The sequence below is a fragment of the Canis lupus genome, chromosome 28 (assembly GCF_003254725.2).
Source record: "Canis lupus dingo isolate Sandy chromosome 28, ASM325472v2, whole genome shotgun sequence".
Lineage (NCBI taxonomy): Eukaryota > Metazoa > Chordata > Mammalia > Carnivora > Canidae > Canis > Canis lupus.
In genome coordinates, this window is record NC_064270.1 from 4,242,530 (window position 1) to 4,267,824 (window position 25,295).

Genomic DNA, 25,295 nt, shown 5'->3' on the forward strand with positions numbered 1-25,295 from the left:
GAAATAGACAGTCTCCACTATAACAACAGAGGCAGGATTCCCTCCGACCCAGGGCAAGCATACCTCGCTGTGCAACTACTGAAAACTGCACTCACTACCCTCTCTGAAGCCGGGGAGCATTTAACCTGGCAAAGCACGATGAGAGCAAATGAAATTTTCCAGCCTGGACAAACAGATCTCTGGCCTCTCTCCACTCCCCTCAGCCTAAGCAAACAGAGAAACATCATAGATGTTAAAAGATTCACGAGCTCCAAAGATCTGGGCCAACTAAACAGATGAGGCTGTTAAAAAACAGGAGACTATCTAACTCGAGTTACAGAAATATTTGAACTCCTATCCAACAGAGAAGATGTATTCTCAAGCTCATGTAGAGCATTTGGAAACACTGGCCCCGTACTGGGTGAGCAAGGAAACCACAACACCTTCCACAAACCACAGTCTCTCACCAGGTTCAATAAAATGAGAAATAAAAAGAAGACAAGGTTAAAAATACATCTTAGAAACAAAATTAATTTCCACAATGGAAATTATAAAACATTTGGAACTCCATGACAATAAGGTATTCATATAAAAATTATGGAATTCAACAAAACTGATAGAAATTTATATCATCAAATGAATTTGTAATAAACACGAAGAAAGGGACAGAAGAGAAAGCTGAAGGCAAAAAGCTGATGGGTGAAAAAGAAAATAAAAACTAAAGTGAAAACAGACTACTATATGGGGCACTTGGGTGGCTCAGCGGTTGAGCGTCTGCCTTTGGCCCAGGGCATGATCCTGAGTCCCAGGATGAGTCCTGCATCGAGCTCCCTGTAGGGAGCCTGCTTCTCCCTCTGCCTATGTCTCTGCCTCTGTCTCTGTGTCTCTCATGAATAAATAAATAAAATCTTCTAAAAAAAAAAAAGAAGAAGAAGAAAGAAAGAAACAGACTACTATAAAAGCATGACCTGTTGAATATGCCCAAAGAAGTATTCAGGGGAAATTGGATAGTTTTAATATGCATGTATCTAAATAGTATAAGAAAGATATAATTAAGCAAATGATACAAGAAGATTCTAAAAAATGAAGAAATAAAGTAATTTAACTTAAAAAACAACCATAGTAAAAGTAGACTTGATAAAGTCCAAAACTGACTCCTTGCAAAGATCGTTAAAATCAGCAAATCTCTGGGAAGCCAAGCAAAAGAAAAAGGTATAAGTTTGAAAACATTAGATTAAAATGTGGTATGACTACAGATATGAAGGACATATTTTTAAACCACAAGAAGAAAGTAGATACAGCTTCATTCTGATTTTGTTTTATCTGGATGAAGAGGAAGATTTTCTTGGAATGCATAAATCACCAAAATTAGCTTACCAGGAGGCAGAAAACCTGAAAAGAACAATAAATATAGAATGAACTAAACAGGTCATGAAGGCATTACAGGGACTCCTTTAGCCTGCAGGGACAGGGGATCGCCATTATGGAGTTACCAAAGCACAGAAGAAAATGGGAAGCTCCCCAGGCCTCTCTACAAGATTAACAAACCTACAGGATCTCTCTCACACACACACATACACACACACACACACACACGCCTGCACACATGAGTGTACACATGAGCACACACATACACATGTATGCATATACATACACATGCAGGCACACATTGCAATGATGTAGAAAGGTCCCCCAAGACACGTATAATAGTTAAAAATATCAAGTTTCCAAACAAAACAATTCTATGTATTTGTTTTTTAAGACATCATATGGAGGAAATGGCAGTATGTAAATGTAAGTGTCTAAAAGAGATATGGAAGATACACATCAGATCAGCACGGTCAGCTGTGGGCAGGATAATGAGAGGTTCAGGAGGGAATTACAGAGGAAACTGGTTCTGTTTACACTATTCCTATACTGTTGGAATGTTTACAAACTGAATATATTCATATATTACTTCAAAATATTTTTTTTCAAAATAATTAAATGTTAATCAATAAAAGTAAATAAAACCAATAACTAGTAACTTGTAATATTAATTTGAAAAGAGAACTAATAGTTTTTAAAAGATTTTTTTAAAGTAATCTGTACACCTGATGTAGGGCTCAAAGTTACAACTCCAGGATCAAGAGTTGCATGCTCCACAGACTGAGCCAGCCAGGTGTTCCAAGAAAAGTAAGAGTTTAACAATTACTAATTATTTTTAGGCTAAAGAACAAAAATTAAAAATTTAGAAGACATAAGGAAAGATCTTTTATAATAGGCAATATTTAAAATAGAAGGTCATTTTTTAAATTAAAGGGTAGGAATGACTCCCTCAAACAGGACACAAAACCTCAAAGCAGTAAAGGAAAATACTAGATTTGATTGTATGGGCATTTAAAACCTCTATATAAAGAAAAGCATCATGGATTTGTTGAAAGACTAGTATGTGTCATACTAGGGAATATAAGATTTGTAAACAACCATAGGATTTATATTCAAAATATATAAGGAGGTTTTACAAAATTAATATGGCAAAACAACCCAACAGAAAAATGAGCAAATGATATGCACAAATCACAGATTATGAGAATTGGCCCATAAACACTGGAAAACATGCTGAAGCCTTCTGGTTATCTAATAAAAATGCAAATTTAAGCAATAATGAAACATTTCTTGTGCCTACCAGACTGGCAAAAATTAAAAGTATTGAGCACATTTACCACTGGCAAGAATTAGGAAAATTCTCAATTATTTTTCAAGTAATTCCTCTTATCTATTGATCTTTTTTCCTCTCCTGGCACTTGTGTTAGATGAATGTCTCTCTTTTAACTCTCCACCTCCTTGGCCTTTCCTCATCTCTTCTAGAAGAGCCCCAACCTGATCCCCGTTCATTTTTTTTCTTCTGCTCTTTAAACTTCCCGTCAAGTTCATCATTTCAGCACAGTTCATCATTGTACTCATACACAATATCCCCAGCTGGTTCTTCCTCATAACTGCCTCTAGCCACCTATTTCCAACAGCCCCCTGAGGATATTTATTATGCACACATAAATGCTTTTCCTGTCTTGTCTATTTATCTGTTCCCTCTGGAGTTCAGTTTGTGGTCTTTTCCTCTCCGGGTTTACTCTTCTCATGCTCTATCTCCCCAGGGGCTTCTCATGGCTTTTCATCTTAGGTTCTGGGCTCTATCAATTAATTATCCCTTTTGTGACATCTGTAAGGTTTGGGTTCATAGGATATACAGCTAGCAGCCCATATTAATTCATCATCTTATTAGGAACCAGAAGCATTGACAAACAAAAGTCATAACATCAGATGTTTTCACTGGTAAAGAAAATGGGTGTATGCAGGCATTGCTGGTGGTGGAAATATGAACTGTTACGCCCTTTGATGGAGTTGTCAAGGTATTGTGGCAACATATTCCAAATGACAAAAAAAATCGATTGGATGTTCCATGATAGGATGGTGTAGAGTTGCCTGTCTCTGCTCCCTCCCTCTAAATATTGCTAAATATGCTGGAAATAATCTAACAGACAATCATAAAAGGACTCTATAAGGTGGAAGAGGAAGACAGACTGGCCAGGAGGCACAGGAATGATTTGAGGGGTAAATTCCTGGGTTTTCCTTTTATCTCTCATTGTCTTAGTCCATTTGGACTGCTATAAAAATACCATAAACTAGGTGGCTTAAACAACATAAGTTTCTTTCTCACAGTATTGGAGGCTGGGAAGTTTAAGATCAAACACTGGTAGAAGGTGGGGGGAGTAGAGAAAGGGGATGTAAGGGGTAGGGAGGTGAAGATAGAGAAAGGACTAGGCAAAGCATTCTTAGACTTGACACCAAAAAGCACAATCCATAGAAGGAAAAATTGAAAAACTGGACCGCATTGGAATTAAGTTTTTTGTTGCTCTGCAAAAGATCCTATTAAGATGATGAAAAGAAAAATTACAGATTAGGATAAAATACTTGCAAATCATATACCTAAGAACTTGTGTCTAGAATATATAAAGAACTCTCAACATTAACCAAAATTGAAACTGCACGAAAGAAATGAACAGATATTTGGCCAAAGAGAGTATACAGATAGCATAAGGACATGAAAGGATAGTCAACATCATTAGCCATTAGGAAGTGGAGAGCCCAGGGAACAGGAAAGTCCTAGGGAAATCATGGAGTGGGAGGAGTTCAGGACAGTGTGTATGAGCACCTGCACTCCCTCCTGAGCCGTGCATACATAGATCTGACCCTAAACAGTGTATCACTGACTATGAGAATGGACCTAAAAGATAGATCAATGTCCAAATAACACCATCAGATCTACACACACACACACACACACACACACACTCACTCAACCACTGAGTCACCCAGGCATCCCCCATTAGAGCTTTATAAATGGAACTGAAAACTGTCAGAACTCACAGAAGGCTGGTTGGGACTTGCAGCTAAATAACATTTACAAGGACTGGGATGCCTGGATGGCTGAGCAGTTGAGCATCTGCCTTTGGCTCAGGGCCTGATCCCAGAGTCCCAGGATCAAGTCCCACATCGTGCTTCCTACATGGAGCCTGCTTCTCCTCTCCCTCTGCCTATGTCTCTGCCTCTCTCTCTCTGTGTCTCTCATGAATAAATAAATAAAATCTTTTTTTAAAAAAAGCATTTACAAGGACATGTAATGCATTAAATCATCTATTAGAAAAGAAGAAAGGCCTCAAATCATTAATCTAAGCTTTAACCTTAAGATGTTAGAGAAGAGCAGAATAAAACCAAGGTAAGCACAAGAAAAGAAAGAATAAAGAACAAAAACCAATAAAATTGAAAACAGCAATACAGAAAATCAATAAAACCAAAAGCTCATTCTTTAAAAAAAAATCAATAAAATTAATAAACCCCTAGGAAGACTGACAAAGAACAAAAGTACAGAAGACACAAGTTACCAAAAAAAAAAAAAAAAAAAAAAAAAAAAAAAGACACAAGTTAGCAATATTAGGAATAAAGGAGGTGTTATCACTATAGACCTCAAAAATGATAAAATGGTGGTAAGGGAATCCTACAAATAACTCTATGCCCATAAATTTGGCAACTTAGATGAAATAAACTAATTCTATTTCATAATCTATCAAAATTCACTGAAGATGAAATAGACTATCTGAATAGTCCTATAACTATTAAAGATATCAAATTTATTGTTAAAAGCATTTTTAAAAAATCTCAAGGCCTAGGTGGTTCATTGCCAAATTCTATCAAATATTTAAGGAAGTAACATCAATTCCACATAATCACTTCCAGAAAATAGAAAGGGAAAGAACATTTTCCAATTCATTTTATAAGACCAGCATTACTCTGATATCATAATCAGATAAAGACACAAAAACTAAAAAAAAAAAAAAAAAAAAAAAAAAGACACAAAAACTCTACAGTTCCATATCCTCTACAAACACAGAATGCAAAAATACTCAATAAAACATCAGTGCATCAAATATAACAAAATTCTTTCCACATATGAAAGAATACTATGCCATATCCAAGTGAGGTTTATCCCAAGAATGCAATGTTGGTTCACATTATTTGATAAATAAATCCATGTAATCCTCCACATTAACAATCTAAAGATGAAAACCACATGATTATACAAGTTGGCACAGAAAAGGCACATGGCAAAATTCAACACTTATTTGTGATTAAAAAAATATTCCCAGGTAACTAGACATAGAAAGGAATTTCCTTAAACTAAGAAAGAGAGAACATCTACTAAAAAACTGGAAACAAGGCAAAGATGTCCACACTTATCACTCCAGTTCCACATATGAAATGTCCTACCTAGTCCAATATATCAAGAAAAAAAGGCATACAGTTGGGAAGGAATAACAACTGTCCCTATTTGCAGACAACATGATAGTCTATGTATATTCCTATGGAATCAACTAAAAACAACAATAACAAAAGATCTAGGACTGATAAATGGTTCTAGTAAAGTTGCAGGATAGAAGTTCAACACACAAGAATCAATCATTTCTTTTTTTTTTTTTTGGGAGAATCAATCATTTCTATAAAAACGAGCAGTGAACAATATGAACACAATTTTAAGTAATTGGTATTATTTGCAATGGCTCCAAATTATTAAATTATTAAAAACTTAGACATAAATCTAATAAAACATGCATAGGATCTGTACGCTGAAAACTATTAAATAGTGAACAAAACCAAAGAAGTTCTAAGTAAATGGAGAAATATGGCAAGCTCACAGACTGGAACACCCAACAGAGCAAAGTTGCCAACTCTCTCCAAATTGATTCACAGATTTAATGCAGTCAAAATCACAGAAGGATTTTTTTTTGTTTGTAAATGTAGGCAAGTTTATTAAAATTTATATCAAAAGGGAAGGGCCCTTGATGAGCTCCAACAATTTTGAAAAAGAGTAATAAATTTAAAGGAAATCTCACTACCCCATTTTGAGACTTAATATAAAGCTACAGGGATCCCTGGGTGGCGCAGTGGTTTAGCGCCTGCCTTTGGCCCAGGGCGTGATCCTGGAGACCCGGGATCGAGTCCCACATCGGGCTCCCTGCATGGAGCCTGCTTCTCCCTCTGCCTGTGTCTCTGCCTTCCTCTCTCTCCCTCTCTCTCTCACTCTCTCTTTCCCTGTGTCTCATGAATAAATAAAAAAATAAAAAATCTTAAAAAAAATAAAGCTACAATAATAAATTGTGTGCCAAGGAGTTAGACACCTCAATCGGTGGAACAGAAGAGAGAGCCCAGAAATACACCTTCACAAATGTGCCCAACTGATTTTTTACAAGGATATAAAGGTATTTCAATGGATAGTCTTTCAACAAATGGCATCAGAAAAACTGGTTGTAAGTTAAAAAACAAAAACCCATCCCAATTCAAATCTTATACCTCATACAAAAGCTAACTCAAAATGAAAATCATAAAGCTCTAAAACCTTAAGAAAGAGAACAGGAGAAAATCTTTTTGATCTAGGACTAAAAAGAGTTCTTAGTCATGACAGCAAATACACAACCCATAAAAGAAAAAAAATTAACAAATTAGACTTGATAAATGTTAAAACACTTTGCAAGAGGCACTGCTAAGAGAATGAAAAGACAGCTGTGGACCAGGAGAAAATGTTTGCAAATCATGTATCTGACAAAGGACTTTGGAATAAAATGTACAAAGAACTATTTAAATCCACATTAAGAAAACAATACAAATAAAAAGAAGGCAAAGGCTTGAACCTAAACTTCACCAAAGAGGTCACTGTATATGAAAGTCAAGTAAGCATATGAAAAGATGTTCACTATTATTGGTCATTAAGGAAATGTGAATTAAAACCACAACAAGTACCACTACGTACCCACTAGATGGCTAAAATGAAAAGTACTGGTAGTACCAAGTGACAGGGAAGAGGCAGAGTACCTGAACTCTCTCTCACACTGGTGGTGGGGAAGCAAAAATGGTACAGGCATTCTGGAAGAGTCTGACCTACTCTGACACCTAGGTATTTACCCTGGAGTAATGAAAACTTATGTTCACACAAAAACCTCCACACAAATGTGTATAGCAGCTCTATTTATAAATTGTTCCAAACTGAAAAATTCAGTGTCCTTCCATTAGTGAATGGATAACCAACCGTAGTACATACAGTTGGATACTCTTTAGTAATCAAAAGGAAAGCATCACTGATACACAGAACAATTGGGATGAATCTCAAAGGCATGATGCTTATCGAATGTAGCCAATTACAAGAGATTACATGCCTCATGATTCTACTTACATGGCATTCTCAGAACAAAGCTGTGGTGGGGAATAATATTTTAAAACATATATTCATGCAACCTCTACTGCAATCAAGATACCAAATGATCCTGTCTCTCTCAAGTACTAACTTATGCAAGGTAGCCCTCCCAACCATCCCTCACACCACCCTACTAACTACTGGCATGTTATTGGACACCACAGCTCTGTTTTGAGAATGTCATGTAATCTCCTTCTAAGATCTACCTCAGAGATACTCAGGAACTTGCCCAGTCACATCACAGTGAGTGGCAGAGCCCAGAGTCCACTACCCAGACCCTAACTACACTCCAGCATGGGAAAGACAGGCTGTCCTATTTGTTGATGTCACTTACACGTCTAGCTTCTGTGCACAGCCTTGCTTAACTAAACTTGCTCAGCTCTAATCAAGTGAACTGCAAGATAATCACTGGGCTTCTTGGGCAGCACTGCTCTGCTTATATGGGTTGGACTTGGTGATTTTAAGGTGTTTAAATACTGAACTAATAGGAAGAATACTAGACTAAGATCCACCTGTGTTCAATTTTGACCCCTCACTAGTAACAGTCCACTTCCAGGAAGGTGTTGATGTCTCTTTGGAATGTATCTTAAACCCAGACAGTGTGTCAACGTAAGCTTCAGACAGTATTCCTAACTACCTCCTTCCAGGATTTACCTCTGGATTCCCTCCATTCTATTCTCTATCCAGCAGTAAAGAGACATTTTCAAAAATACAAATCTGACCATGTTTTTCAAGCTAAGCATCCTCCAAAGGGCTTTCCAGTATCTTGGGATAAAACACAGTATCTTAATGCAACCTCATCACCTGCCTCTCCATTTCCTTCTCTACCTTCCTCTGCACCTTCACCTTGCTGAAACCCTCTGCCCATCTTGGCTCCAAACACACTGGCTTACAGGTATTGTGCTGCCTTGTGCCACAGAGCCTTTGTACATACATTCCTGCTAGCTGATACACTCTTCCCCTTCCCACTCCTACCTTTTGCCAAGTTAACCTGCTTCTTCAGATCATGCATCAAAGGTTACTTGCTTCCTTTAAGGGAGCCTTCCCAGACCTCTTACACTATAGAGCCACACTGTACTCAACATAGCCACTGGGCTATGCAAACTATCAAGCAAATGAAATGTGTGACTTCTGCTGAAGAACTGGACGTTTAGTTTTAATTGTAATTAATTTCAATTTAAAAATGATAGTAAGTTCAATTATATTTTAAACAACTAGGGTATGTGAATCTTAGTTTTTAAACTATAAATTTAATGAAATCTAACTATAAATCAAGTATTTTTCACAAAATTTAACATCTGAGTTGAGTTGCTGTAAGAGTAAAGGACACAAATTTTAAAGAAGGCAAAAAATAGAAATGCCAAATATCTCATTAATGATTTTTCTACTGATTGTATGTTGAGATAACATTTTAGATATATTGGCTTAAAAATAAAGGTACTAAATTTGTTTCACAAACAATCCAGTCAAGAAATGGGCAGAAGACATGAACAGACATTTCTCCAACGAAGATCTACAGATGACCAACAAGCAAATGAAAACATGTTCACATCACTTGTCATCAAATACAAGTGATGTATTTGATAATACAAATCAAAACCACAATATCACTTTACACAGTGAGAATGGCTAAAATTAAGATGAAAACAACAAATGTTGGCAAGGATGTGGACAAAGGGGAGTCCTTTTATACTGTTGGTGGGAACGCAAGCTGGTACAGCCACTCTGGAAAACAGTATGGATATTCCCCAAGAAGTTAAAAATAGAGCTACCCTACAACCCAGCAACTGCACTGCTGGGTATTTACCCCAAAGATACAGAGGTAGTGAAACGACAGGACACCTGCACTGCAATGTTCATAGCAGCAATGTCCACAATAGTCAAGCTGTGGAAGAAGCTATGATGTCCATTGACAGATGAATGAATGGATAAAGAAGATGTGATATATATATATATATCTTGTATGTGTGTGTGTATACACACATACATACATACACACAATGGAATATTACTTAGCCATCAAAAAAATGAAGACAATCATCATATGGTTTCACTCATATGTGGAATATAAGAAATAGTGAAAGGGACCATATGGGAAGGGGGGGAATCTGAGTAGTGAAAAATTAGAGAGGAAGACAACCCATGAGAGACTCCCAACTCTGGGAAACAAAGGGTTGCTGGAGGAGAGGTGACTGGGGAGATGGGGTAACTTGGTGAGGGGCATTAAGGAAGGCATGTGATGTAATGAGCACTAGATATTATACTATACGTTGACAAAATCAATTTAAATAAAATTTTAAAAATTAAAAATAAAATAAAGTCCGCTTCACCTGTTTCTTCTTCCTCTGCATTAGTTAATGTGGTAGTATCATATTTCTATCAGATTCAGAAGGCACTGTCCAGAGGGGAAAGCCTGCCCATGCTGGCCCGCCAGCCTGCGGTTCTTGCTGCCTACCCTCAGTGGAGAGCAGAAAGTTGTGTGGGGCGGGATCTGTCTCCTTGAGCTGAGCCAGCCCTGTGTACCAGGTCAGTCTTCAGTTCTGTCTCTTCAGTCAGGAGTCCATGGGAGGGAAAAGAAATTTTAAGATGATGGTAAAATAACTCCCACTTAAATAACAACTTCCCTATGAGGATCTCATTACACAGTTAACTTTGCCAGAACTTAGTTTGTAAAGCACACTATCACATTTAAGTCCCCCCAACCCTGAGACTGGCAGGCCACCTACTGCCTGGTCTTGGGCAGGTGAAGTGTGTTTAGAAAGGTACAGGGAAGAGGCAGAAAGCTCAGCAGCAGCTCTTTTTCTGTCTTCCTGTACTCTAGCTGCCAGGCCATAGCATCTTAGCAGCTAAGGAAAAAATCGAAGTACATTCACAGTGATAGAGCAGGAATTTAATTAATTCATCCCTGCATTTACTGTACTCCTGTAAGGTGCCTAACTCCTAGCATTAAGTTCTGGGTACAGAACTGTGAGCTGGTGAGCAGCACAGGGGGCCACCTCAGGAGGGAGTAGTTCAGGGTAGCACTTTCCAGGTATTTGGATCTCAAGATCTTTATACTCTTAAAAATGAGGACTTCAAAGACTTTTTCTTCAAGTAGGTTGTATCCATCAATTTTCACCATATAAGAAATGAAAGCTAAGAAAATTTTAAAGTATTTTTTGTTTTAAAAGAACAAAAACTTGCCCATTACATGGTAACATAAATTAATAGAAGCAGCTGAATTCTCTCATTTATAGTCAGCCTACTGTGCTATTGCACATCACATGGCCTCTGGGAAACTCAGCTATGCAATGGACCATATACTCTTTTCTAAAATTTTATTTTTTATTTTTTTTTATTTTTTTTTTCAATTTTTATTTATTTATGATAGTCACAGAGAGAGAGAGAGAGAGGCAGAGACATAGGCCGAGGGAGAAGCAGGCTCCATGAACCGGGAGCCCGATGTGGGATTCGATCCCCGGTCTCTAGGATCGCGCCCTGGGCCAAAGGCAGGCGCCAAACCGCTGCGCCACCCAGGGATCCCTTTTCTAAAATTTTAAAGCTAAATTTTCAAGTTAATACTTTCCCCCCTCTGGAAGGGGAAATCATCATGAAAGTGGCAGAATGAGCAATTGTCCACAATCCTCAAGCATTCATCCCTAATGAAAACTATTAAGCCAAAATTAACAGGAAAGTATTTTAATGGTATTTTTGTGAGCACAAAAATTAGACAGGTAAGAGGAATGTGAAGGAATCTATAAAAGCATAAATAATATTCCTTTAAATCTTGACATAACCTAGAGGCTGAGAATGAATAGCTGTTCTATCAGTAGAGTTTCCATTTATCTTCTCCAAGGCACAGTCTAGGCAACAAATCCAACAAAGGTCTTTCTTGGGCTCTAGTGCCCTGCTGCCAGTTTACAAATACTGTCATATTTGAAACCATCCTTCTCTGCAGATCCAAATGACAGTATCTGTCCGAAGCTCATTTTGATAGCTCCTCAGACCCCTTCAGGCTGGACTTTTGATTTTTCCTTTCTTTCTGACCCTGAATTCGGAAGAGCTTCTTCCTGAGGTCCTTCTGTCGCTTCAGTTTCTCTTCTTCCTCCTTCTGCTTCACTTTGTAGTGTTCTTTATTGTGCAAATGTCGTTGCTCCTTGGCCTTCTTCATCTTCTGACTGTGCACTGTACTCAGAGCATCCAACAGTGCAAGGATCTGACAAGGACAAAACCCAGTGAGCGTCAGAATACTCAGACATCGTGCATTCCTTCCAAGTTTCAGAGAACCTAAACACCTCAGCTGATGTATCAAAGCTAGAATCAATCCATGATCCAAATGAGTATTAACTCAGGGAAAATTTATACGGAACCAGGAAATCATATTGCATGGAGGCGTAAGTAGGAGTGTATTTACTGAGCAAAATACTGAAATAATGGCCTTCACCACAAAGTCACCTTTGTTAATCACTTTGGACACTATACAACTAAAACACAGTGATTTGCTAGCTGGGTACCTATTTCTCTCCATTAAAATGCATAAGACACAGCATGATTAAACAAAAGAAGGGAAATGGACTCTGGCCTTTCCTCTAACTTCTGGTTCTGGTGCCTCGAATAAGTCTGGCTCTTCTCCTTTCCTGATGAAAATGAGAATGCAATAGAAAAACCAAGTGTGCTTCTGAAAGCTTTATTTTCACATCTAAATGCAACATGCAGGAAGCCATCCATCAACAGTACCTTCCTCTCATGAGGTTCCCTTATGACAGCTGGTCTCCGCCTGTCCTTCGGTATCTTGCCTGCCTTTGCTTGCGTCTTAGGCTTGTTCTTAAATGGCAGGGCCTTCTGCAAGGCTTTTGGAATGTGCAGTGAATTAAAATGTTTCTTTTGCCTCACGATTGGCTAAAAAGAAAAAGAAACACCGCAATGTTATTTTAATTATGATCTATATGCATTTAAAACGTGCCAAAAATCTTCTCAATGGATTGACTTTTCCACATCATCAGTAATATCAGAGTCTACTAATCATCAGAAATGAGGATTCAATCATCCATCAAATGTGATTGCCTCAATGGATGTACACTGTTGTAGGCAAAACAGAGAAATACACAGAATATACTTAAATTCTCCCAAAAAATCAACTGTGTCCACATTTATGGTATGAACTATGGGGAGCTCAACAGAGCAGATAAACAGATCCAAAGTTTCTTTTAATGGAAAACCCATTAAAACCCCCTTTTTTTTGGGAGGGGGGGGCACTGAGGTGGTTTCTTCTAGCCTAATAACCTAGGTGTTCATCTTCACTATCTACTTCTGTGGATTTAAAGACATAGCTCCTCCTCCAATCAGCAGCAGCTCAAGTGTCCCCCTACCTGATCCTCATTGAAGTTTAACTTTATTCTGTTTCCAATGGAAGGCCAGCTGAGAACAAGGAGATTTAAATGACAGATAAAGGCCAAACATTCTCTACATTCAATTTTTAAGGTTATCTAATTCCTAAGCTTAAATTGAGAAGACCAAAATTTTTACCTGCCTCAAAAATAATAAGTGGAAAGTCTTGCCCTAGATTTTTACCAAGGTCAACGTCCACTATATTGAGAATATTTCTGCTATGTCTTTAAATTTATTATTAAAGACATCATCCACAATAATATTCAACATTCTCTGTTTAGGAAGAACCTAAAATGCTTAGAATGAAGGAACTCAGAGAAATCACATTCTGAAAAAGAGTAAGCACCACACAATAGATACCATGTCCTGTAGCGTGCTTTATTAGAAATTCATGTAACATGATTCAAAATTTTATTACTGTTTTATTTAAAAAGCAATGCATGGGAAACTTCAGTTTCTAGCAGAATGGCAGACTGGTATCCTGCACCCCCTCTTATTATAGAATAATTTATATTTATCCTGCATTAAAACAAATTATTTCAAATTCATTGTTAACCTGTGAAGAAAATAATGAAAGTTCTCAACTACCAAAATCCAAATGAAATGGGATTTTGAAAGGCACTGAGAACTTAGTATTTAAAAAATACTGAATGATGCCAACTACTAGCAACTACTGTTGGTGGGAGTTTAACCTGGTATACTACACCACAATACTACAGGCATACTACAGTGAAGCTGAACACATGCATACCCTGTATCTGCCAATCCCAACCTGGTTGGGGCGGGGGGGCTGGAAATCTATGCAAAGGAAATGTGTGCACATATACATCAAACAAGTCACACCTAGTGTTCAGGGTAACATTTATTTGTTATTTATTTATTTAATTTATTTTATTTTTTAAAAATATTTTTAGTTATTTATTCATGAGAGACAGAGAGAGAGAGAGAGAGAGAGAGGCAGAAACACAGGCAGAGGGAGAAGCAGGCTTCCTGCAAAGAGCCCGATGCAGGACTCAATCCCTGATCCAGAGATCACACCCCAAGCTGAAGGCAGATGCTCAATCGCTGAGCCACCCAGGTGTCCCCAGGGCAACATTTATAATGCCCAAAAACTGGAAATTATGTTCATTAATGAATAAACGGACACTGTAACACAACAGAATTCTACTCGATAATAACAAATGAATACTTGCTATCTTCAAGAACATGAATGAATCTCATAAAACTGAATGAATTGAAACCAGGCAAAACAGTATATGCTATATTTATAAAACTAAAAAACAAGCAGAACTAATTTACATGTCAAGAGTCCAGAGAATGGCTATCTTTGAGGTGGAGGTGGGGTAGTGACTAGAAGAAATCATAAGGGGGGGGCTTTTGTTGCGCTGGTAATTCTATTACTTGATCCAGGTGATAGCAATTGGGGTGTGTTAATAAGTTCATGAGCTTACGATTTGTGTATTTTTCTATATTTATGTTAATATTTCACTACAAGGTTTATTATAACTTTCCACAAAAACCCACTCATACTGCTTAATAAAAATTAGCATATTGATGTTTTTAAAAGTAATACATGTATATGGTGAAGAAAAAAACAGTTCAAGAGTATACGGGGGGAGGGGCAAGATGGCGGAAGAGTAGGGTCTCCAAATCACCTGCCTCCACCAAATTACCTAGAAAACCTTCAAATTATCCTGAAAATCTATGAATTCGGCCTGAGAATTAAAGAGAGAACACCTGGAATGCTACAGTGAGAAGAGTTTGTGCTTCTATCAAGGTAGGAAGACGGGAAAAAAGAAATAAAGAAACAAAAGGCATCCAAGGAGGAGGGGGGCCCCGCGAGGAGCCGGGCTGAGGCCGGGGCGAGTGTCCCCAGGACAGGGGAGCCCCGGCCCGGAGAAGCAGGAGCTGCACCAACCTCCCCGGGGCGGAAAGGGGCTCGCAGGGAGTTGGAGCAGGACCTAGGAGGGAGGGGATGCCCTCGGGCTCCCTGGGACAGTAACAGAGCAACTGCGGGCCCAGGAGAGTGCGCCGAACTCCCTAAGGGCTGCAGCGCCCACGGCGGGACCCGGAGCAGCTCGGAGGGGCTCGGGAGGAGGAAGAGGCTCCGTGCGGAGGGGGCTGCGCGGTTCCAGGAGCAGCTTGGGGGGTGGTCTCTCGCGGCGGCTCCGCGGAGGGGGCTGCGCGGCCGGGAGCGCGAATCCAACAGCGCAGGCCCAGGAGCACAGGGCGCCGGGACACAGCCCAGGATCCGGCCTCCCCCCGGGACAGGCAGAGGCCGGGAGGGCCCAGGTCTGCGAGGACGCTTCTGCCCGGAGCTGAGCAGATCAGCGGCCCCACCCCTGAGCCTCCAGGCCCTGCAGACGGAGAGCTCCGGAATTACTGCGGGAGCTGAATCCAGGTTTCCAGAGCTGGCTGGGGCTGTTCCTCCTGGGGCCTCACGGGGTAAACAACCCCCACTGAGCCCTGCACCAGGCAGGGGGCAGAGCAGCTCCCCCAAGTGCTAACACCTGAAAATCAGCACAATAGGCCCCTCCCCCAGAACACCAGCTAGACGGACAAGTTCCAGGGGAAGCCAAGGGACTTAAAGTATACAGAATCAGAAGATACTCCCCCGTGGTTCTTTTCTTCTTTTTGTTGTTTTGTTTTGTTTTGCTTTTTGATTTGTTTCCTTCCCCCACCCCTTTTTTTCCTTTCTTTTTCTTTCTCTTTTTCTTTTTTTTTCTTTTTTTCTTCCTTTTTTTCTCTTTCTCTTTTCTTTCCTTCTTTCTCTCCTCTCTTTTTCTCCTTTTCCCAATACAACTTGCTTTTGGCCACTCTGCACTGAGCAAAATGACTAGAAGGAAAACCTCACCTCAAAAGAAAGAATCAGAAACAGTCCTCTCTCCCACAGAGTTACAAAATCTGGATTACAATTCAATGTCAGAAAGCCAATTCAGAAGCACTATTATACAGCTACTGGTGGCTCTAGAAAAAAGCATAAAGGACTCAAGAGACTTCATGACTGCAGAATTTAGAGCTAATCAGGCAGAAATTAAATTTCATTCAATTGAATGAGATGCAATCCAAACTAGAAGTCCTAACGACGAGAGTTAACGAGGTGGAAGAACAAGTGAGTGACATAGAAGACAAGTTGATAGCAAAGAGGGAAACTGTGGAAAAAAGAGATAAACAATTAAAAGACCTTGAAGATAGATTAAGGGAAATAAACGACAGCCTGAGGAAGAAAAACCTATGTTTAATTGGTGTTCCTGAGGGTTAGGGCGCCGAAAGGGACAGAGGGCCAGAATATGTATTTGAACAAATTCTAGCTGAAAACTTTCCTAATCTTGGAAGGGAAACAGGCATTCAGATCCAGGAAATAGAGAGATCCCCCCCTAAAATCAATAAAAACCGTTCAACACCTCGACATTTAATAGTGAAGCTTGCAAATTCCAAAGATAAAGAGAAGATCCTTAAAGCAGCAAGAGACAAGAAATCCCTGACTTTTATGGGGAGGAGTATTAGGGTAACAGCAGACCTCTCCACAGAGACCTGGCAGGCCAGAAAGGGCTGGCAAGATATATTCAGGGTCCTAAATGAGAAGAACATGCAACCAAGAATACTTTATCCAGCAAGGCTCTCATTCAAAATGGAAGGAGAGATAAAGAGCTTCCAAGACAGGCAGGAACTGAAAGAATAGGTGACCTCCAAACCAGCTCTGCAAGAAATTTTAAGGGGGACTCTTAAAATTCCCCTTTAAGAAGTCCAGAGGAACAATCCACAAAAACAAGGACTGAATAGATATCATGATGGCACTAAACTCATATCTTTCAATAGTAACTCTGAACGTGAACGGGCTTAATGACCCCATCAAAAGGCGCAGGGTTTCAGACTGGATAAAAAAGCAGGACCCATCTATTTGCTGTCTACAAGAGACTCATTTTAGACAGAAAGACACCTACAGCCTGAAAATAAAAGGTTGGAGAACCATTTACCATTCGAATGGTCCTCAAAAGAAAGCAGGGGTAGCCATCCTTATGTCAAATAAACTAAAATTTACCCCGAAGACTGTAGTAAGAGATGAAGAGGGACACTATATCATACTTAAAGGATCTATCCAACAAGAGGACTTAACAATCCTCCATATATATGCCCCGAATGTGGGAGCTATTTCAGGAGGTAATGGGGAGATGCAAACCAAATAGAGATGCACCAAGAAAAAGATTTACTTAACTGTAGAAGAAAGAACCTTTATGAATTTAACAGAGATGAAAAAATTGTTCTGTTATAGTTAATTTCAAATCAAGTATGAGAAATTCACAAAAGTAAAAAAAACCCTATGAATATGGTGAATACAGCTGTGTTCAGTCTGAAATTACACCTGACTGGACACCAGAAACTACATTCTGGGAAGAAATCTTATGGATATAACAGGTATCAGAAAACCTTTACTTATTGATCATTTACTCCCTCATGAAATGCATGAGGTCTCATACAGGTGAGAGACCCTATTAATGTGAGCTCTACCAGAAAATCTTTAGGAGAAAAGCACACCTCATTATACATGAGAGAATTCACACTGGTGAGAAGCCCTATAAATATAATGAATTGTTTTCTATAAAATATCACTGAAATTTAAAAAAAAAAAAAAAAAGAGTATACAATTAAAAGTTTCTCTCCTTTCCAACCTATTAAAACCACTATTACAACTTTCCTGCATTCTTTCCAAAATACTCTATGAATATATATGTTCATTCAAATTTAATGGTAGATTTCCTACTTGAAAATTCAAAACATAGAAAACATTATGTACAGAGCATTTGGATGACCCCCATCTATGGAGCACATGTGTGAGTGACTGTACCTTATACAAAGAATCCTTGTTGGGCTTTAGTTTGACACCATGGGCAAGCCGGAGTTGACCAGTTGTCCGCATTCCTGACCAGGTGTCTTTCTCACCAACTGGTTTTAGCAAAGATGTTACTGGGTTATAGAAGGCTGGAATGGAGACAGGATACCAAGTTCTCATGAAGACAATATCTGGAAAGAAAGATAACTTACTTTAACATTTTCAAAAGAAGATTCATAACCATCTCAACAAACAAAAGAACAAAACATTCACCCCAAATCCTAATTGGCTGCATAGTTATTGAAAAGAAACTTCACCAAGTAAACTACTCTTAAATATCACAAAACTTTTACTGGGTGTGAACCACATGGTTCCATACACAGCATGACTTGGCATACTGCATAAGATGCTTCAACTGGGGAGAGCTAGAGCTGATTCCAATTTTCTAAAACCTGAACTACAACCTCTAATCCACACTGGCTAGAAATCAATAATGAATGGTAACACACTGTTAAGATTACGCCACAGAAAGTTATATTTACCACTCATTAGCAACTTATCCTCAAAGCTGGCCCGGAAAGCTCCTTCTGGAGCCCGGAGTGCTTTCTTGATCTGTCCCCTTATGCCACTGACAGTTCGAATCACAGCACCTTCAAATTTAGCCACTTCCAAGGCAGAATTAAACATTCCCTATAGGTATATGAAAAAAAATCATACATACAAAATCAGATATTTTACTTCTTAGTTCACAAATAGTTGGTAAAAAACAAAAACTTCTTTAATGGTGATAAAATAATCAAAATGCTTTTTCCCCACTATGAGTGGAATTACTAGGTCAAAAAGAATACAATTCTATTTCATCTTCCCAAAAATAACATTAGTCAAGATTCTACTGTAGGTTCATTAGCAAGCTCATCACTGATGCCTTTGTAGAAGAAAAGATCAAAAAGATATTTATTGGACTGAACTGGCTTAGATAGCCTTTGCTGTCACCAACCAGAGCTGGGCTGCAGCTCATATCCTATGACTCAGGTGCACGTGCTCAGAAGATAAGAGAGCTGGATACGTGCTGGTGATATTATTACCTGATATTACAAGAATATTTTATGATCATCTTAACTCTGTACTTTTATGGAAACTCTAATAATAAAATTCTCAATAAATGTCACTCAAACTACCCTCCCACATTAAACTGCACAACAGAGTATATCCATTTCTCCATACCCCTGCCAATAAGTATTTTACAAAATACCTTTGTCTATTTTTCTACTGAGCTGTTTAACAAACCTATGATTCTCCCTTTCTTAATACAAACCAAAAAGGCAGGAAACAAAACCAAGTGAACGAGATAATGTATTTTCAATATTAGCTCTGTCAGTCTCACACAGAATAAGGAATAGCCCCTCGATTAGTATCCCTATTAACTTCACCTTAAAATTTTGAGCATATTTAAGTAACATAGACAAGACTAATACAAAGAAGTAAACCAAAAATATCAAAGAACAAGTTTATACAAGATTGTAAATACTCTTTTGAAAACATCAGACTGTATTTTAGAAATATTTCATTCCTCCTTCAATAAAATACACATTTATAAATATGTGAGTATACAGATATACGAACCTTAATAAATGATGTATTCTTGAAAATTTTATATGGAAAACCAGTTAGCTTTAATTTCTTCACAATTTTTATGGATTTATCCAGATCAAGGATAACTCCTGTGGCAGCTATCCGGAAATCAGGCTAGGAAGAACCCCCAAAACTTGAATATAGGAATAATAACAGCAAGAGAAAAACTATAATTCTATGATGCAATAAATTACCAAAGTGCATTTCACTTACAACCACCTAAGAAAGAAAGTAGTATTTTAACAAAAGCAATCTGAAGCTATAATATATATATAAGCCAAACTAATGGTGGTATCTTGAGTATTCTTGGGAGGGTGATTTCACAATAACACCATTTCAAAACCAATGGCCAATTTGGAATGGAAAGGAATATGAAAATTTGGTTACAATGTTTAAGAAAATAAATTGAGACCCTCAGGGCAGTTTCATCTGCTCATTATTCTGTTTTCTGTCAATAGAGTCAATAAAACATACTGATTGATCAAATGAAGTCTGTATGAACATACTTTTTGCTAAACCAGAATTACTAGCGGAGTAGTCTTATGTCTAGCTCGTATCCAATGTATCCTTAGAACCTAGTACAATGCTTAGCACATGGTGAGCACTACTTAAATTTTTAGAAAAATAAGGGTGCCTGGGCAAATTAAGCATCTGACTCATGATTTCAGCTGGGGTCATGATCTCAGGGTTATGGGATTTGAGGCCCACATTCAGCTCCAAGCTCAGCAGGGAGTCTGCTTGAAGATTTTTCTCTCTCTCTGGCTCCACTCTTTGCTCATGCGTGCATACTCTCCCTCTCTAAAATAAATAAATCTTTTAAAAAAATTTTAAAAGTCCAAAAAATGTGTAAGAATATAAAATGTCATCAGTATCCTAATAATTCTACCTCTCCCTTCTTCACTCACACATCCTACTTAAAAAGATGTAGGAAGGGATCCCTGGGTGGCTCAGTGGTTAAGCGCCTGCCTTTGGCCCAGGGCACGATCCTGGAGTCCTAGGATCGAGTCCCGCATCAGACTCCCTGCGTGGAGCCTGCTTCTCCCTCTGCCTGTGTCTCTGCTTCTCTCTCTCTCTGTATCTCTCATGAATGAATAAATAAAAATCTTTAAAAAAAAAGGATGTAGGAAAATTAAAAGCAGAGAAGTTTTGCTATAAATATTAAAATGAGTCATTTTCAACTTAAAGAGTTTCATGTACATATTCCATATCCAAAACATACTTCTCAGACACAATGTGGAAAATAAAACATTCAAGATATTTACCATTATGTCACTGACAGACTGTACTGCCAAGAACCCAGTTCCCTGTGGAGTGATCGGACCTTACAGAAAATAGAAAAAAATAAGAAAGAAATACAGTGAATCACAAACTTTGGATTCTGTTTTACATATATATGTACTTCAATCCAAAAAAAAAGAGAAAATTCTTATGAATTGGGATTTAATGGAGAAAAGCAAAACTATAATGATGAAGCCTAAAAGGCTTAAATTAACCTACAAGCAAGTTATTCTAATCACATATTACCCCAAAAGGTTGCTCCACAATGCATATGCTGTGGGGTATATTTTAGAAGTCTTTGTCTTCCATTGTGGTCTTCAATATAATAGAGTGGAATAGTCTGAAACCTCCTCCACCCTACAGAAAAAATGATTGGATCTCGGGACTTAAGGATTTTCTTATACCAGCGATGTTTTTTCAGACGCATCTGAGGGGAGAAGAGATTTCAGTTAGATTACTGGTGGAAGCATGGCCGAAGAACCCAAATTGTCAAGCATGCAGCAAAGGATACCTACCTGTACATATCCAACATTGCCTTCACTATTGCCCAAACCACCCAAAATAATTGGGTAATGGGGGTCAAAGTTAAGCACAAATTCACAGGGGACATTTTCTATCTCAATTCGAACATACATCCCAGGTCGAAAACCCTCATACTGAACTCTGGCTTCATCATCTTGATCTTCAAATTCTGCTCGGTTAAGCTATATATGAGAGCGGAAAAAAAAAAAACAATAAAAAACCCACAATGCTGTGATCTTTAATAAATATACAATTTACATTTAAAAAAATGAGCACTGTCTCATAAAGGGACATGGACATATCACTTATGCTTTATCCTAATTAAAAATAACATACATTCTTATCTTTACAGTTTGTTCAGTATATGTCCCACCTGTTTTCTTCTTTGTTGTTCCAAGGTACAGCAAATGCAAACCACTCTGAAAGCAACACTTAATGCTGGTCAGCCAATACTCTCAACCTCCCAGTCTGCACTTTCTATTCTTACTCTCCAAAAAGTTATTTCATATTTCTCCTTTCTTCAAATATCCAGTATCTCCTCCCTCATCCTCACTCTCAGCTGTTGACTGTTTCTTAATTCACTGAAAAACTAAGCAGTCTTTTTTTTTTTTTAATTTTATTTATTCATTTGAGAAAGAGGGATAGACAGAGATAGAGAGTGAGCAAGCAGGGAGAGAGGAAGAGGGAGAAGCAGACTCCCCACTGAGCTGGGAGCCTGACATGGGGCTTGATCACAAGACCCTCAAGCCCCGGAGATCACAACCTGAGCTGAAGGCAGACATTTAACTAGCTGAGCCACCATGGCGCCCCCAAAGCTAACCAGTCTAAGAGAATTTCCACAGCCACCCCTACCAGGGTTTACACCCACATCCAGACTTTTATTATATCTTGTTATTATTATAATATTTATTACTTATTATATTAATGAAAATAATTAAAATTAAGTAAAAATTTTAAATTCAGTTCCCTGGTCACAGCAGTCACATTTCAAGTGATTAGTATCAACACATGGCTAGTGGCTATCATATAAGTCAGCACAGATGGACATTTCCATTATTACAGAAAGTTCTACTAGGCAGTTGCTACAGATTATTTTATGCCAAACTTCATTTATGTACTAGATAATATCCACTCCTACTGAACTTCATTCCAACAGGTCTTGCCTATTATTTCTCTCTTCTTAACATCTTCTTTTGACTCTACTTCCTCCAACTATTGCCCAATTTCTCTGCTTCTCTCTGAAGTAAAATGGCTCATAAGTTTTCTGTGCTCATAGTCTCCAGTTCCTCTGCTCCCATTCTCTTAAATTCCCCCAACTTGGACTTTAACCCACGTTCCATAAAAATGCTTCCCAAAAGCACATAAGGCTTCCACATTCTAATCCAGTTGTCAATTTTATCTTCATTGTAGTTAACACATCAGCAGGATTTAAATACTTTATCCCTCTTTCTCCAGTGGCTTCCAGCATACTCTGTGTTCTCTTAGCTTTCTCTCTCTTGAACACTGCTTAATCTCCACTGCTGCTTTATCCTCTCCACCCAGCCTCTGACAATGGAGTACCCACTATCAGTCCTCTCCTGACTCCACGCTCACTTCCCAGGGCATTCCATCTATTCCATGGCTTTAAGCAGCATCAAGATGCTGAGAACTGTCCATCTAAGTCTCTGGCCCCAACCTCTCTCAAGGGCTCCTCCTTGACTACTTGATGCTCCACTTGTCTGAGAGAGACCTCCAACCTGACAGCTCTACACTTCATCTTCCTAGACAAACCTACGCTAACTAGAGTCTTTCCTACCTTACTGACAATTCAATCCTTCCAGCAAGTCATCCTTGTTTCCTCTCACATGCCCCACAGTCAAACTACCTTTGATATACCTTTCAAAAGTATATCCAGAATTTTACTCTTTCTCTTTCACTTCCACATACCTCCTTACCCCCCAGGGTGAATCACCTTAATGTTACTGAACTCTTGCCACAGCAATCCTTTCAAAGGTATGCAGGTCATACATGTCTTTCCTCTGTTCAAAACCCCCCATGGGGGATCCCTGGGTGGCTCAGCGGTTTAGTGCCTGCCTTTGGCCCAGGGCGCGATCCTGGAGTCCCGGGATCAAGTCCCACATCGGGCTCCTGGCATGGAGCCTGCTTCTCCCTCCTCCTGTGTCTCTGCCTCTCTCTCTCGCTCTCTCTCTCTCTCTCTATATATATATATATATAATAAATAAATAGATAGATAGATCTTTAAAAAAGAAAAACTCCCATGGGACCCCATTTCACTCAGAATAAAAAATTCAAAGCCCTTTACAACAGGACACAAGATTCTAGGTGATTTTAAGTTACAAATGGACTGAAGCAAAGGCTTCAGAACTAGCTTTACATGTCTTAGTTACTTCTATCAAAGGCCAGTATAGAGTTGGAGCCACTATGTTAATGACTAAACAAGAGATATTTTCTTTGAATAGATGAAGGCCTAAGTTGGGCAAAGCCTGTGACCACATTTTCACAAATCATATCCTTAACCTATATAAGTGTATTAAGGTATGTTCTAGCTTACAGGAATCCTTGGGACCCCTTTGTCAAAGCACAACTCAAACACTCGCCATCAACTGCATACACATCTTTGTGTCTCCTTCAGAGGCACGTCATCAACTCAGTCTGTTCTGCACCCCGGCAGGGGGGCCAGACCATCTTCTTTTCAGTATTCCACATGTTCCCTTTATCTCCTCATCTAACCTGGCACTTGAAATATCCTCTGAACTCTGATCAAGGTAAGTTTTTATTTTTTTTTAATTTTATTTATTTATTCATGAGAGACAGAGAGAGAGAGAGACAGAGACACACAAGCAGAGGGAGAAGCAGGTTCCCTGCAGAGAGCCCGATGTGGGACGCGATCCCAGGACTCCGGGATCATGACCTGAGCCAAAGGCAGACGCTCAAGCACTGAGCCACCCAGGCGTCCCAAGGTAAGTTTTTAGAAAAGCTTCCCTGGAGAGCACAGGTGTGTGCACAAGCACTGGTAGGTGCAAGAATCACCCAGCCATTCAAATTAATTATGGTTCCAGGGAGCAGTAATGAGAATGCTTTGGCAATGCCTGCACTAATGAAACACACTGTCTCAAGTCACTAACAGCATGAAATCCTCAACACTTGCTGCCTGTCTCAGTCATTTTTGCTTCCTCAATGCTTGGTACAAAATAGACACCGATATCTTCGCCAGTGATCATAATCAGATGACTGCATGAATAAACAGACTCATCTGCATCTTGACCTAAGAGTCCAAACCAGAGGCACAGAAGCAGGTCAGGAAGCACAGACCTAAACAAAATTATGTATTCACAACACAATTATAGCCTTGAAATAAAGGCTTGAAATAAAACTTGATAGGAACCAAGTTTTCTTACCTGTGCTTGTTTATGCATTTCTCCTTTAAGATCATCAAAATATGTGCTTTCTCCTTCATCATATTCTGCATCAAACATCTCCTTCAATTTTCTCTTCTTATCCAAATGCTTTTTCCTGGCACTTTCCTCTGTACTGGGGTCAATTTCTTCCTTATTAACTTCTTCTACATCTTCAATCTTAAATTTAGAGAAGACAAAATTTTGTAAAAGTCTGTGGAAATCTTTTCTTTATACATTAAAGCATATTTTTAACGTTCTATCTGAGCTGCAAAAATCTTGGTTATGATCATCATGAAAACAAAACAAAAAACAAACCAAACCAAAACACAGCCTTTGGTTCTAAATAACATGTACTACTGTAAGAGACATTTAAACATCTACATTACAATAAACTGTGTGGCTTCTTAATCTTGCTGGGAATGCCAAATATGAATAAAAATAACAGCAAGTATCCCCACTCAGATACTCCCCAGACATGGTTTTAAAGAAATATTAGGGAGAATAG

General features: G+C 38.7%; 1 protein-coding gene across 4 annotated transcripts in view; it reads right to left on the reverse strand.

The window, feature by feature from the left end:
• Window positions 1–11,424: 11,424 nt before the first annotated feature.
• The window catches only part of BMS1 (BMS1 ribosome biogenesis factor), a 57,189-nt gene continuing 43,318 nt past the window's right edge, over window positions 11,425–25,295 (reverse strand). For all 4 annotated transcript variants that reach the window (XM_025466470.3, XM_025466471.3, XM_025466469.3 and 1 more), the window contains exons 15-23: window positions 24,791–24,967; window positions 21,386–21,574; window positions 21,117–21,297; window positions 20,855–20,913; window positions 19,584–19,706; window positions 18,503–18,650; window positions 17,976–18,151; window positions 12,479–12,640; window positions 11,425–11,957 (exon numbers count right to left, since the gene is read on the reverse strand). In XM_025466470.3, the coding sequence (XP_025322255.1) occupies window positions 11,727–11,957; window positions 12,479–12,640; window positions 17,976–18,151; window positions 18,503–18,650; window positions 19,584–19,706; window positions 20,855–20,913; window positions 21,117–21,297; window positions 21,386–21,574; window positions 24,791–24,967 (1,446 nt within the window). In that variant the 3' untranslated portion in view covers window positions 11,425–11,726. The remainder of the gene's footprint in view (window positions 11,958–12,478; window positions 12,641–17,975; window positions 18,152–18,502; window positions 18,651–19,583; window positions 19,707–20,854; window positions 20,914–21,116; window positions 21,298–21,385; window positions 21,575–24,790; window positions 24,968–25,295) is intronic.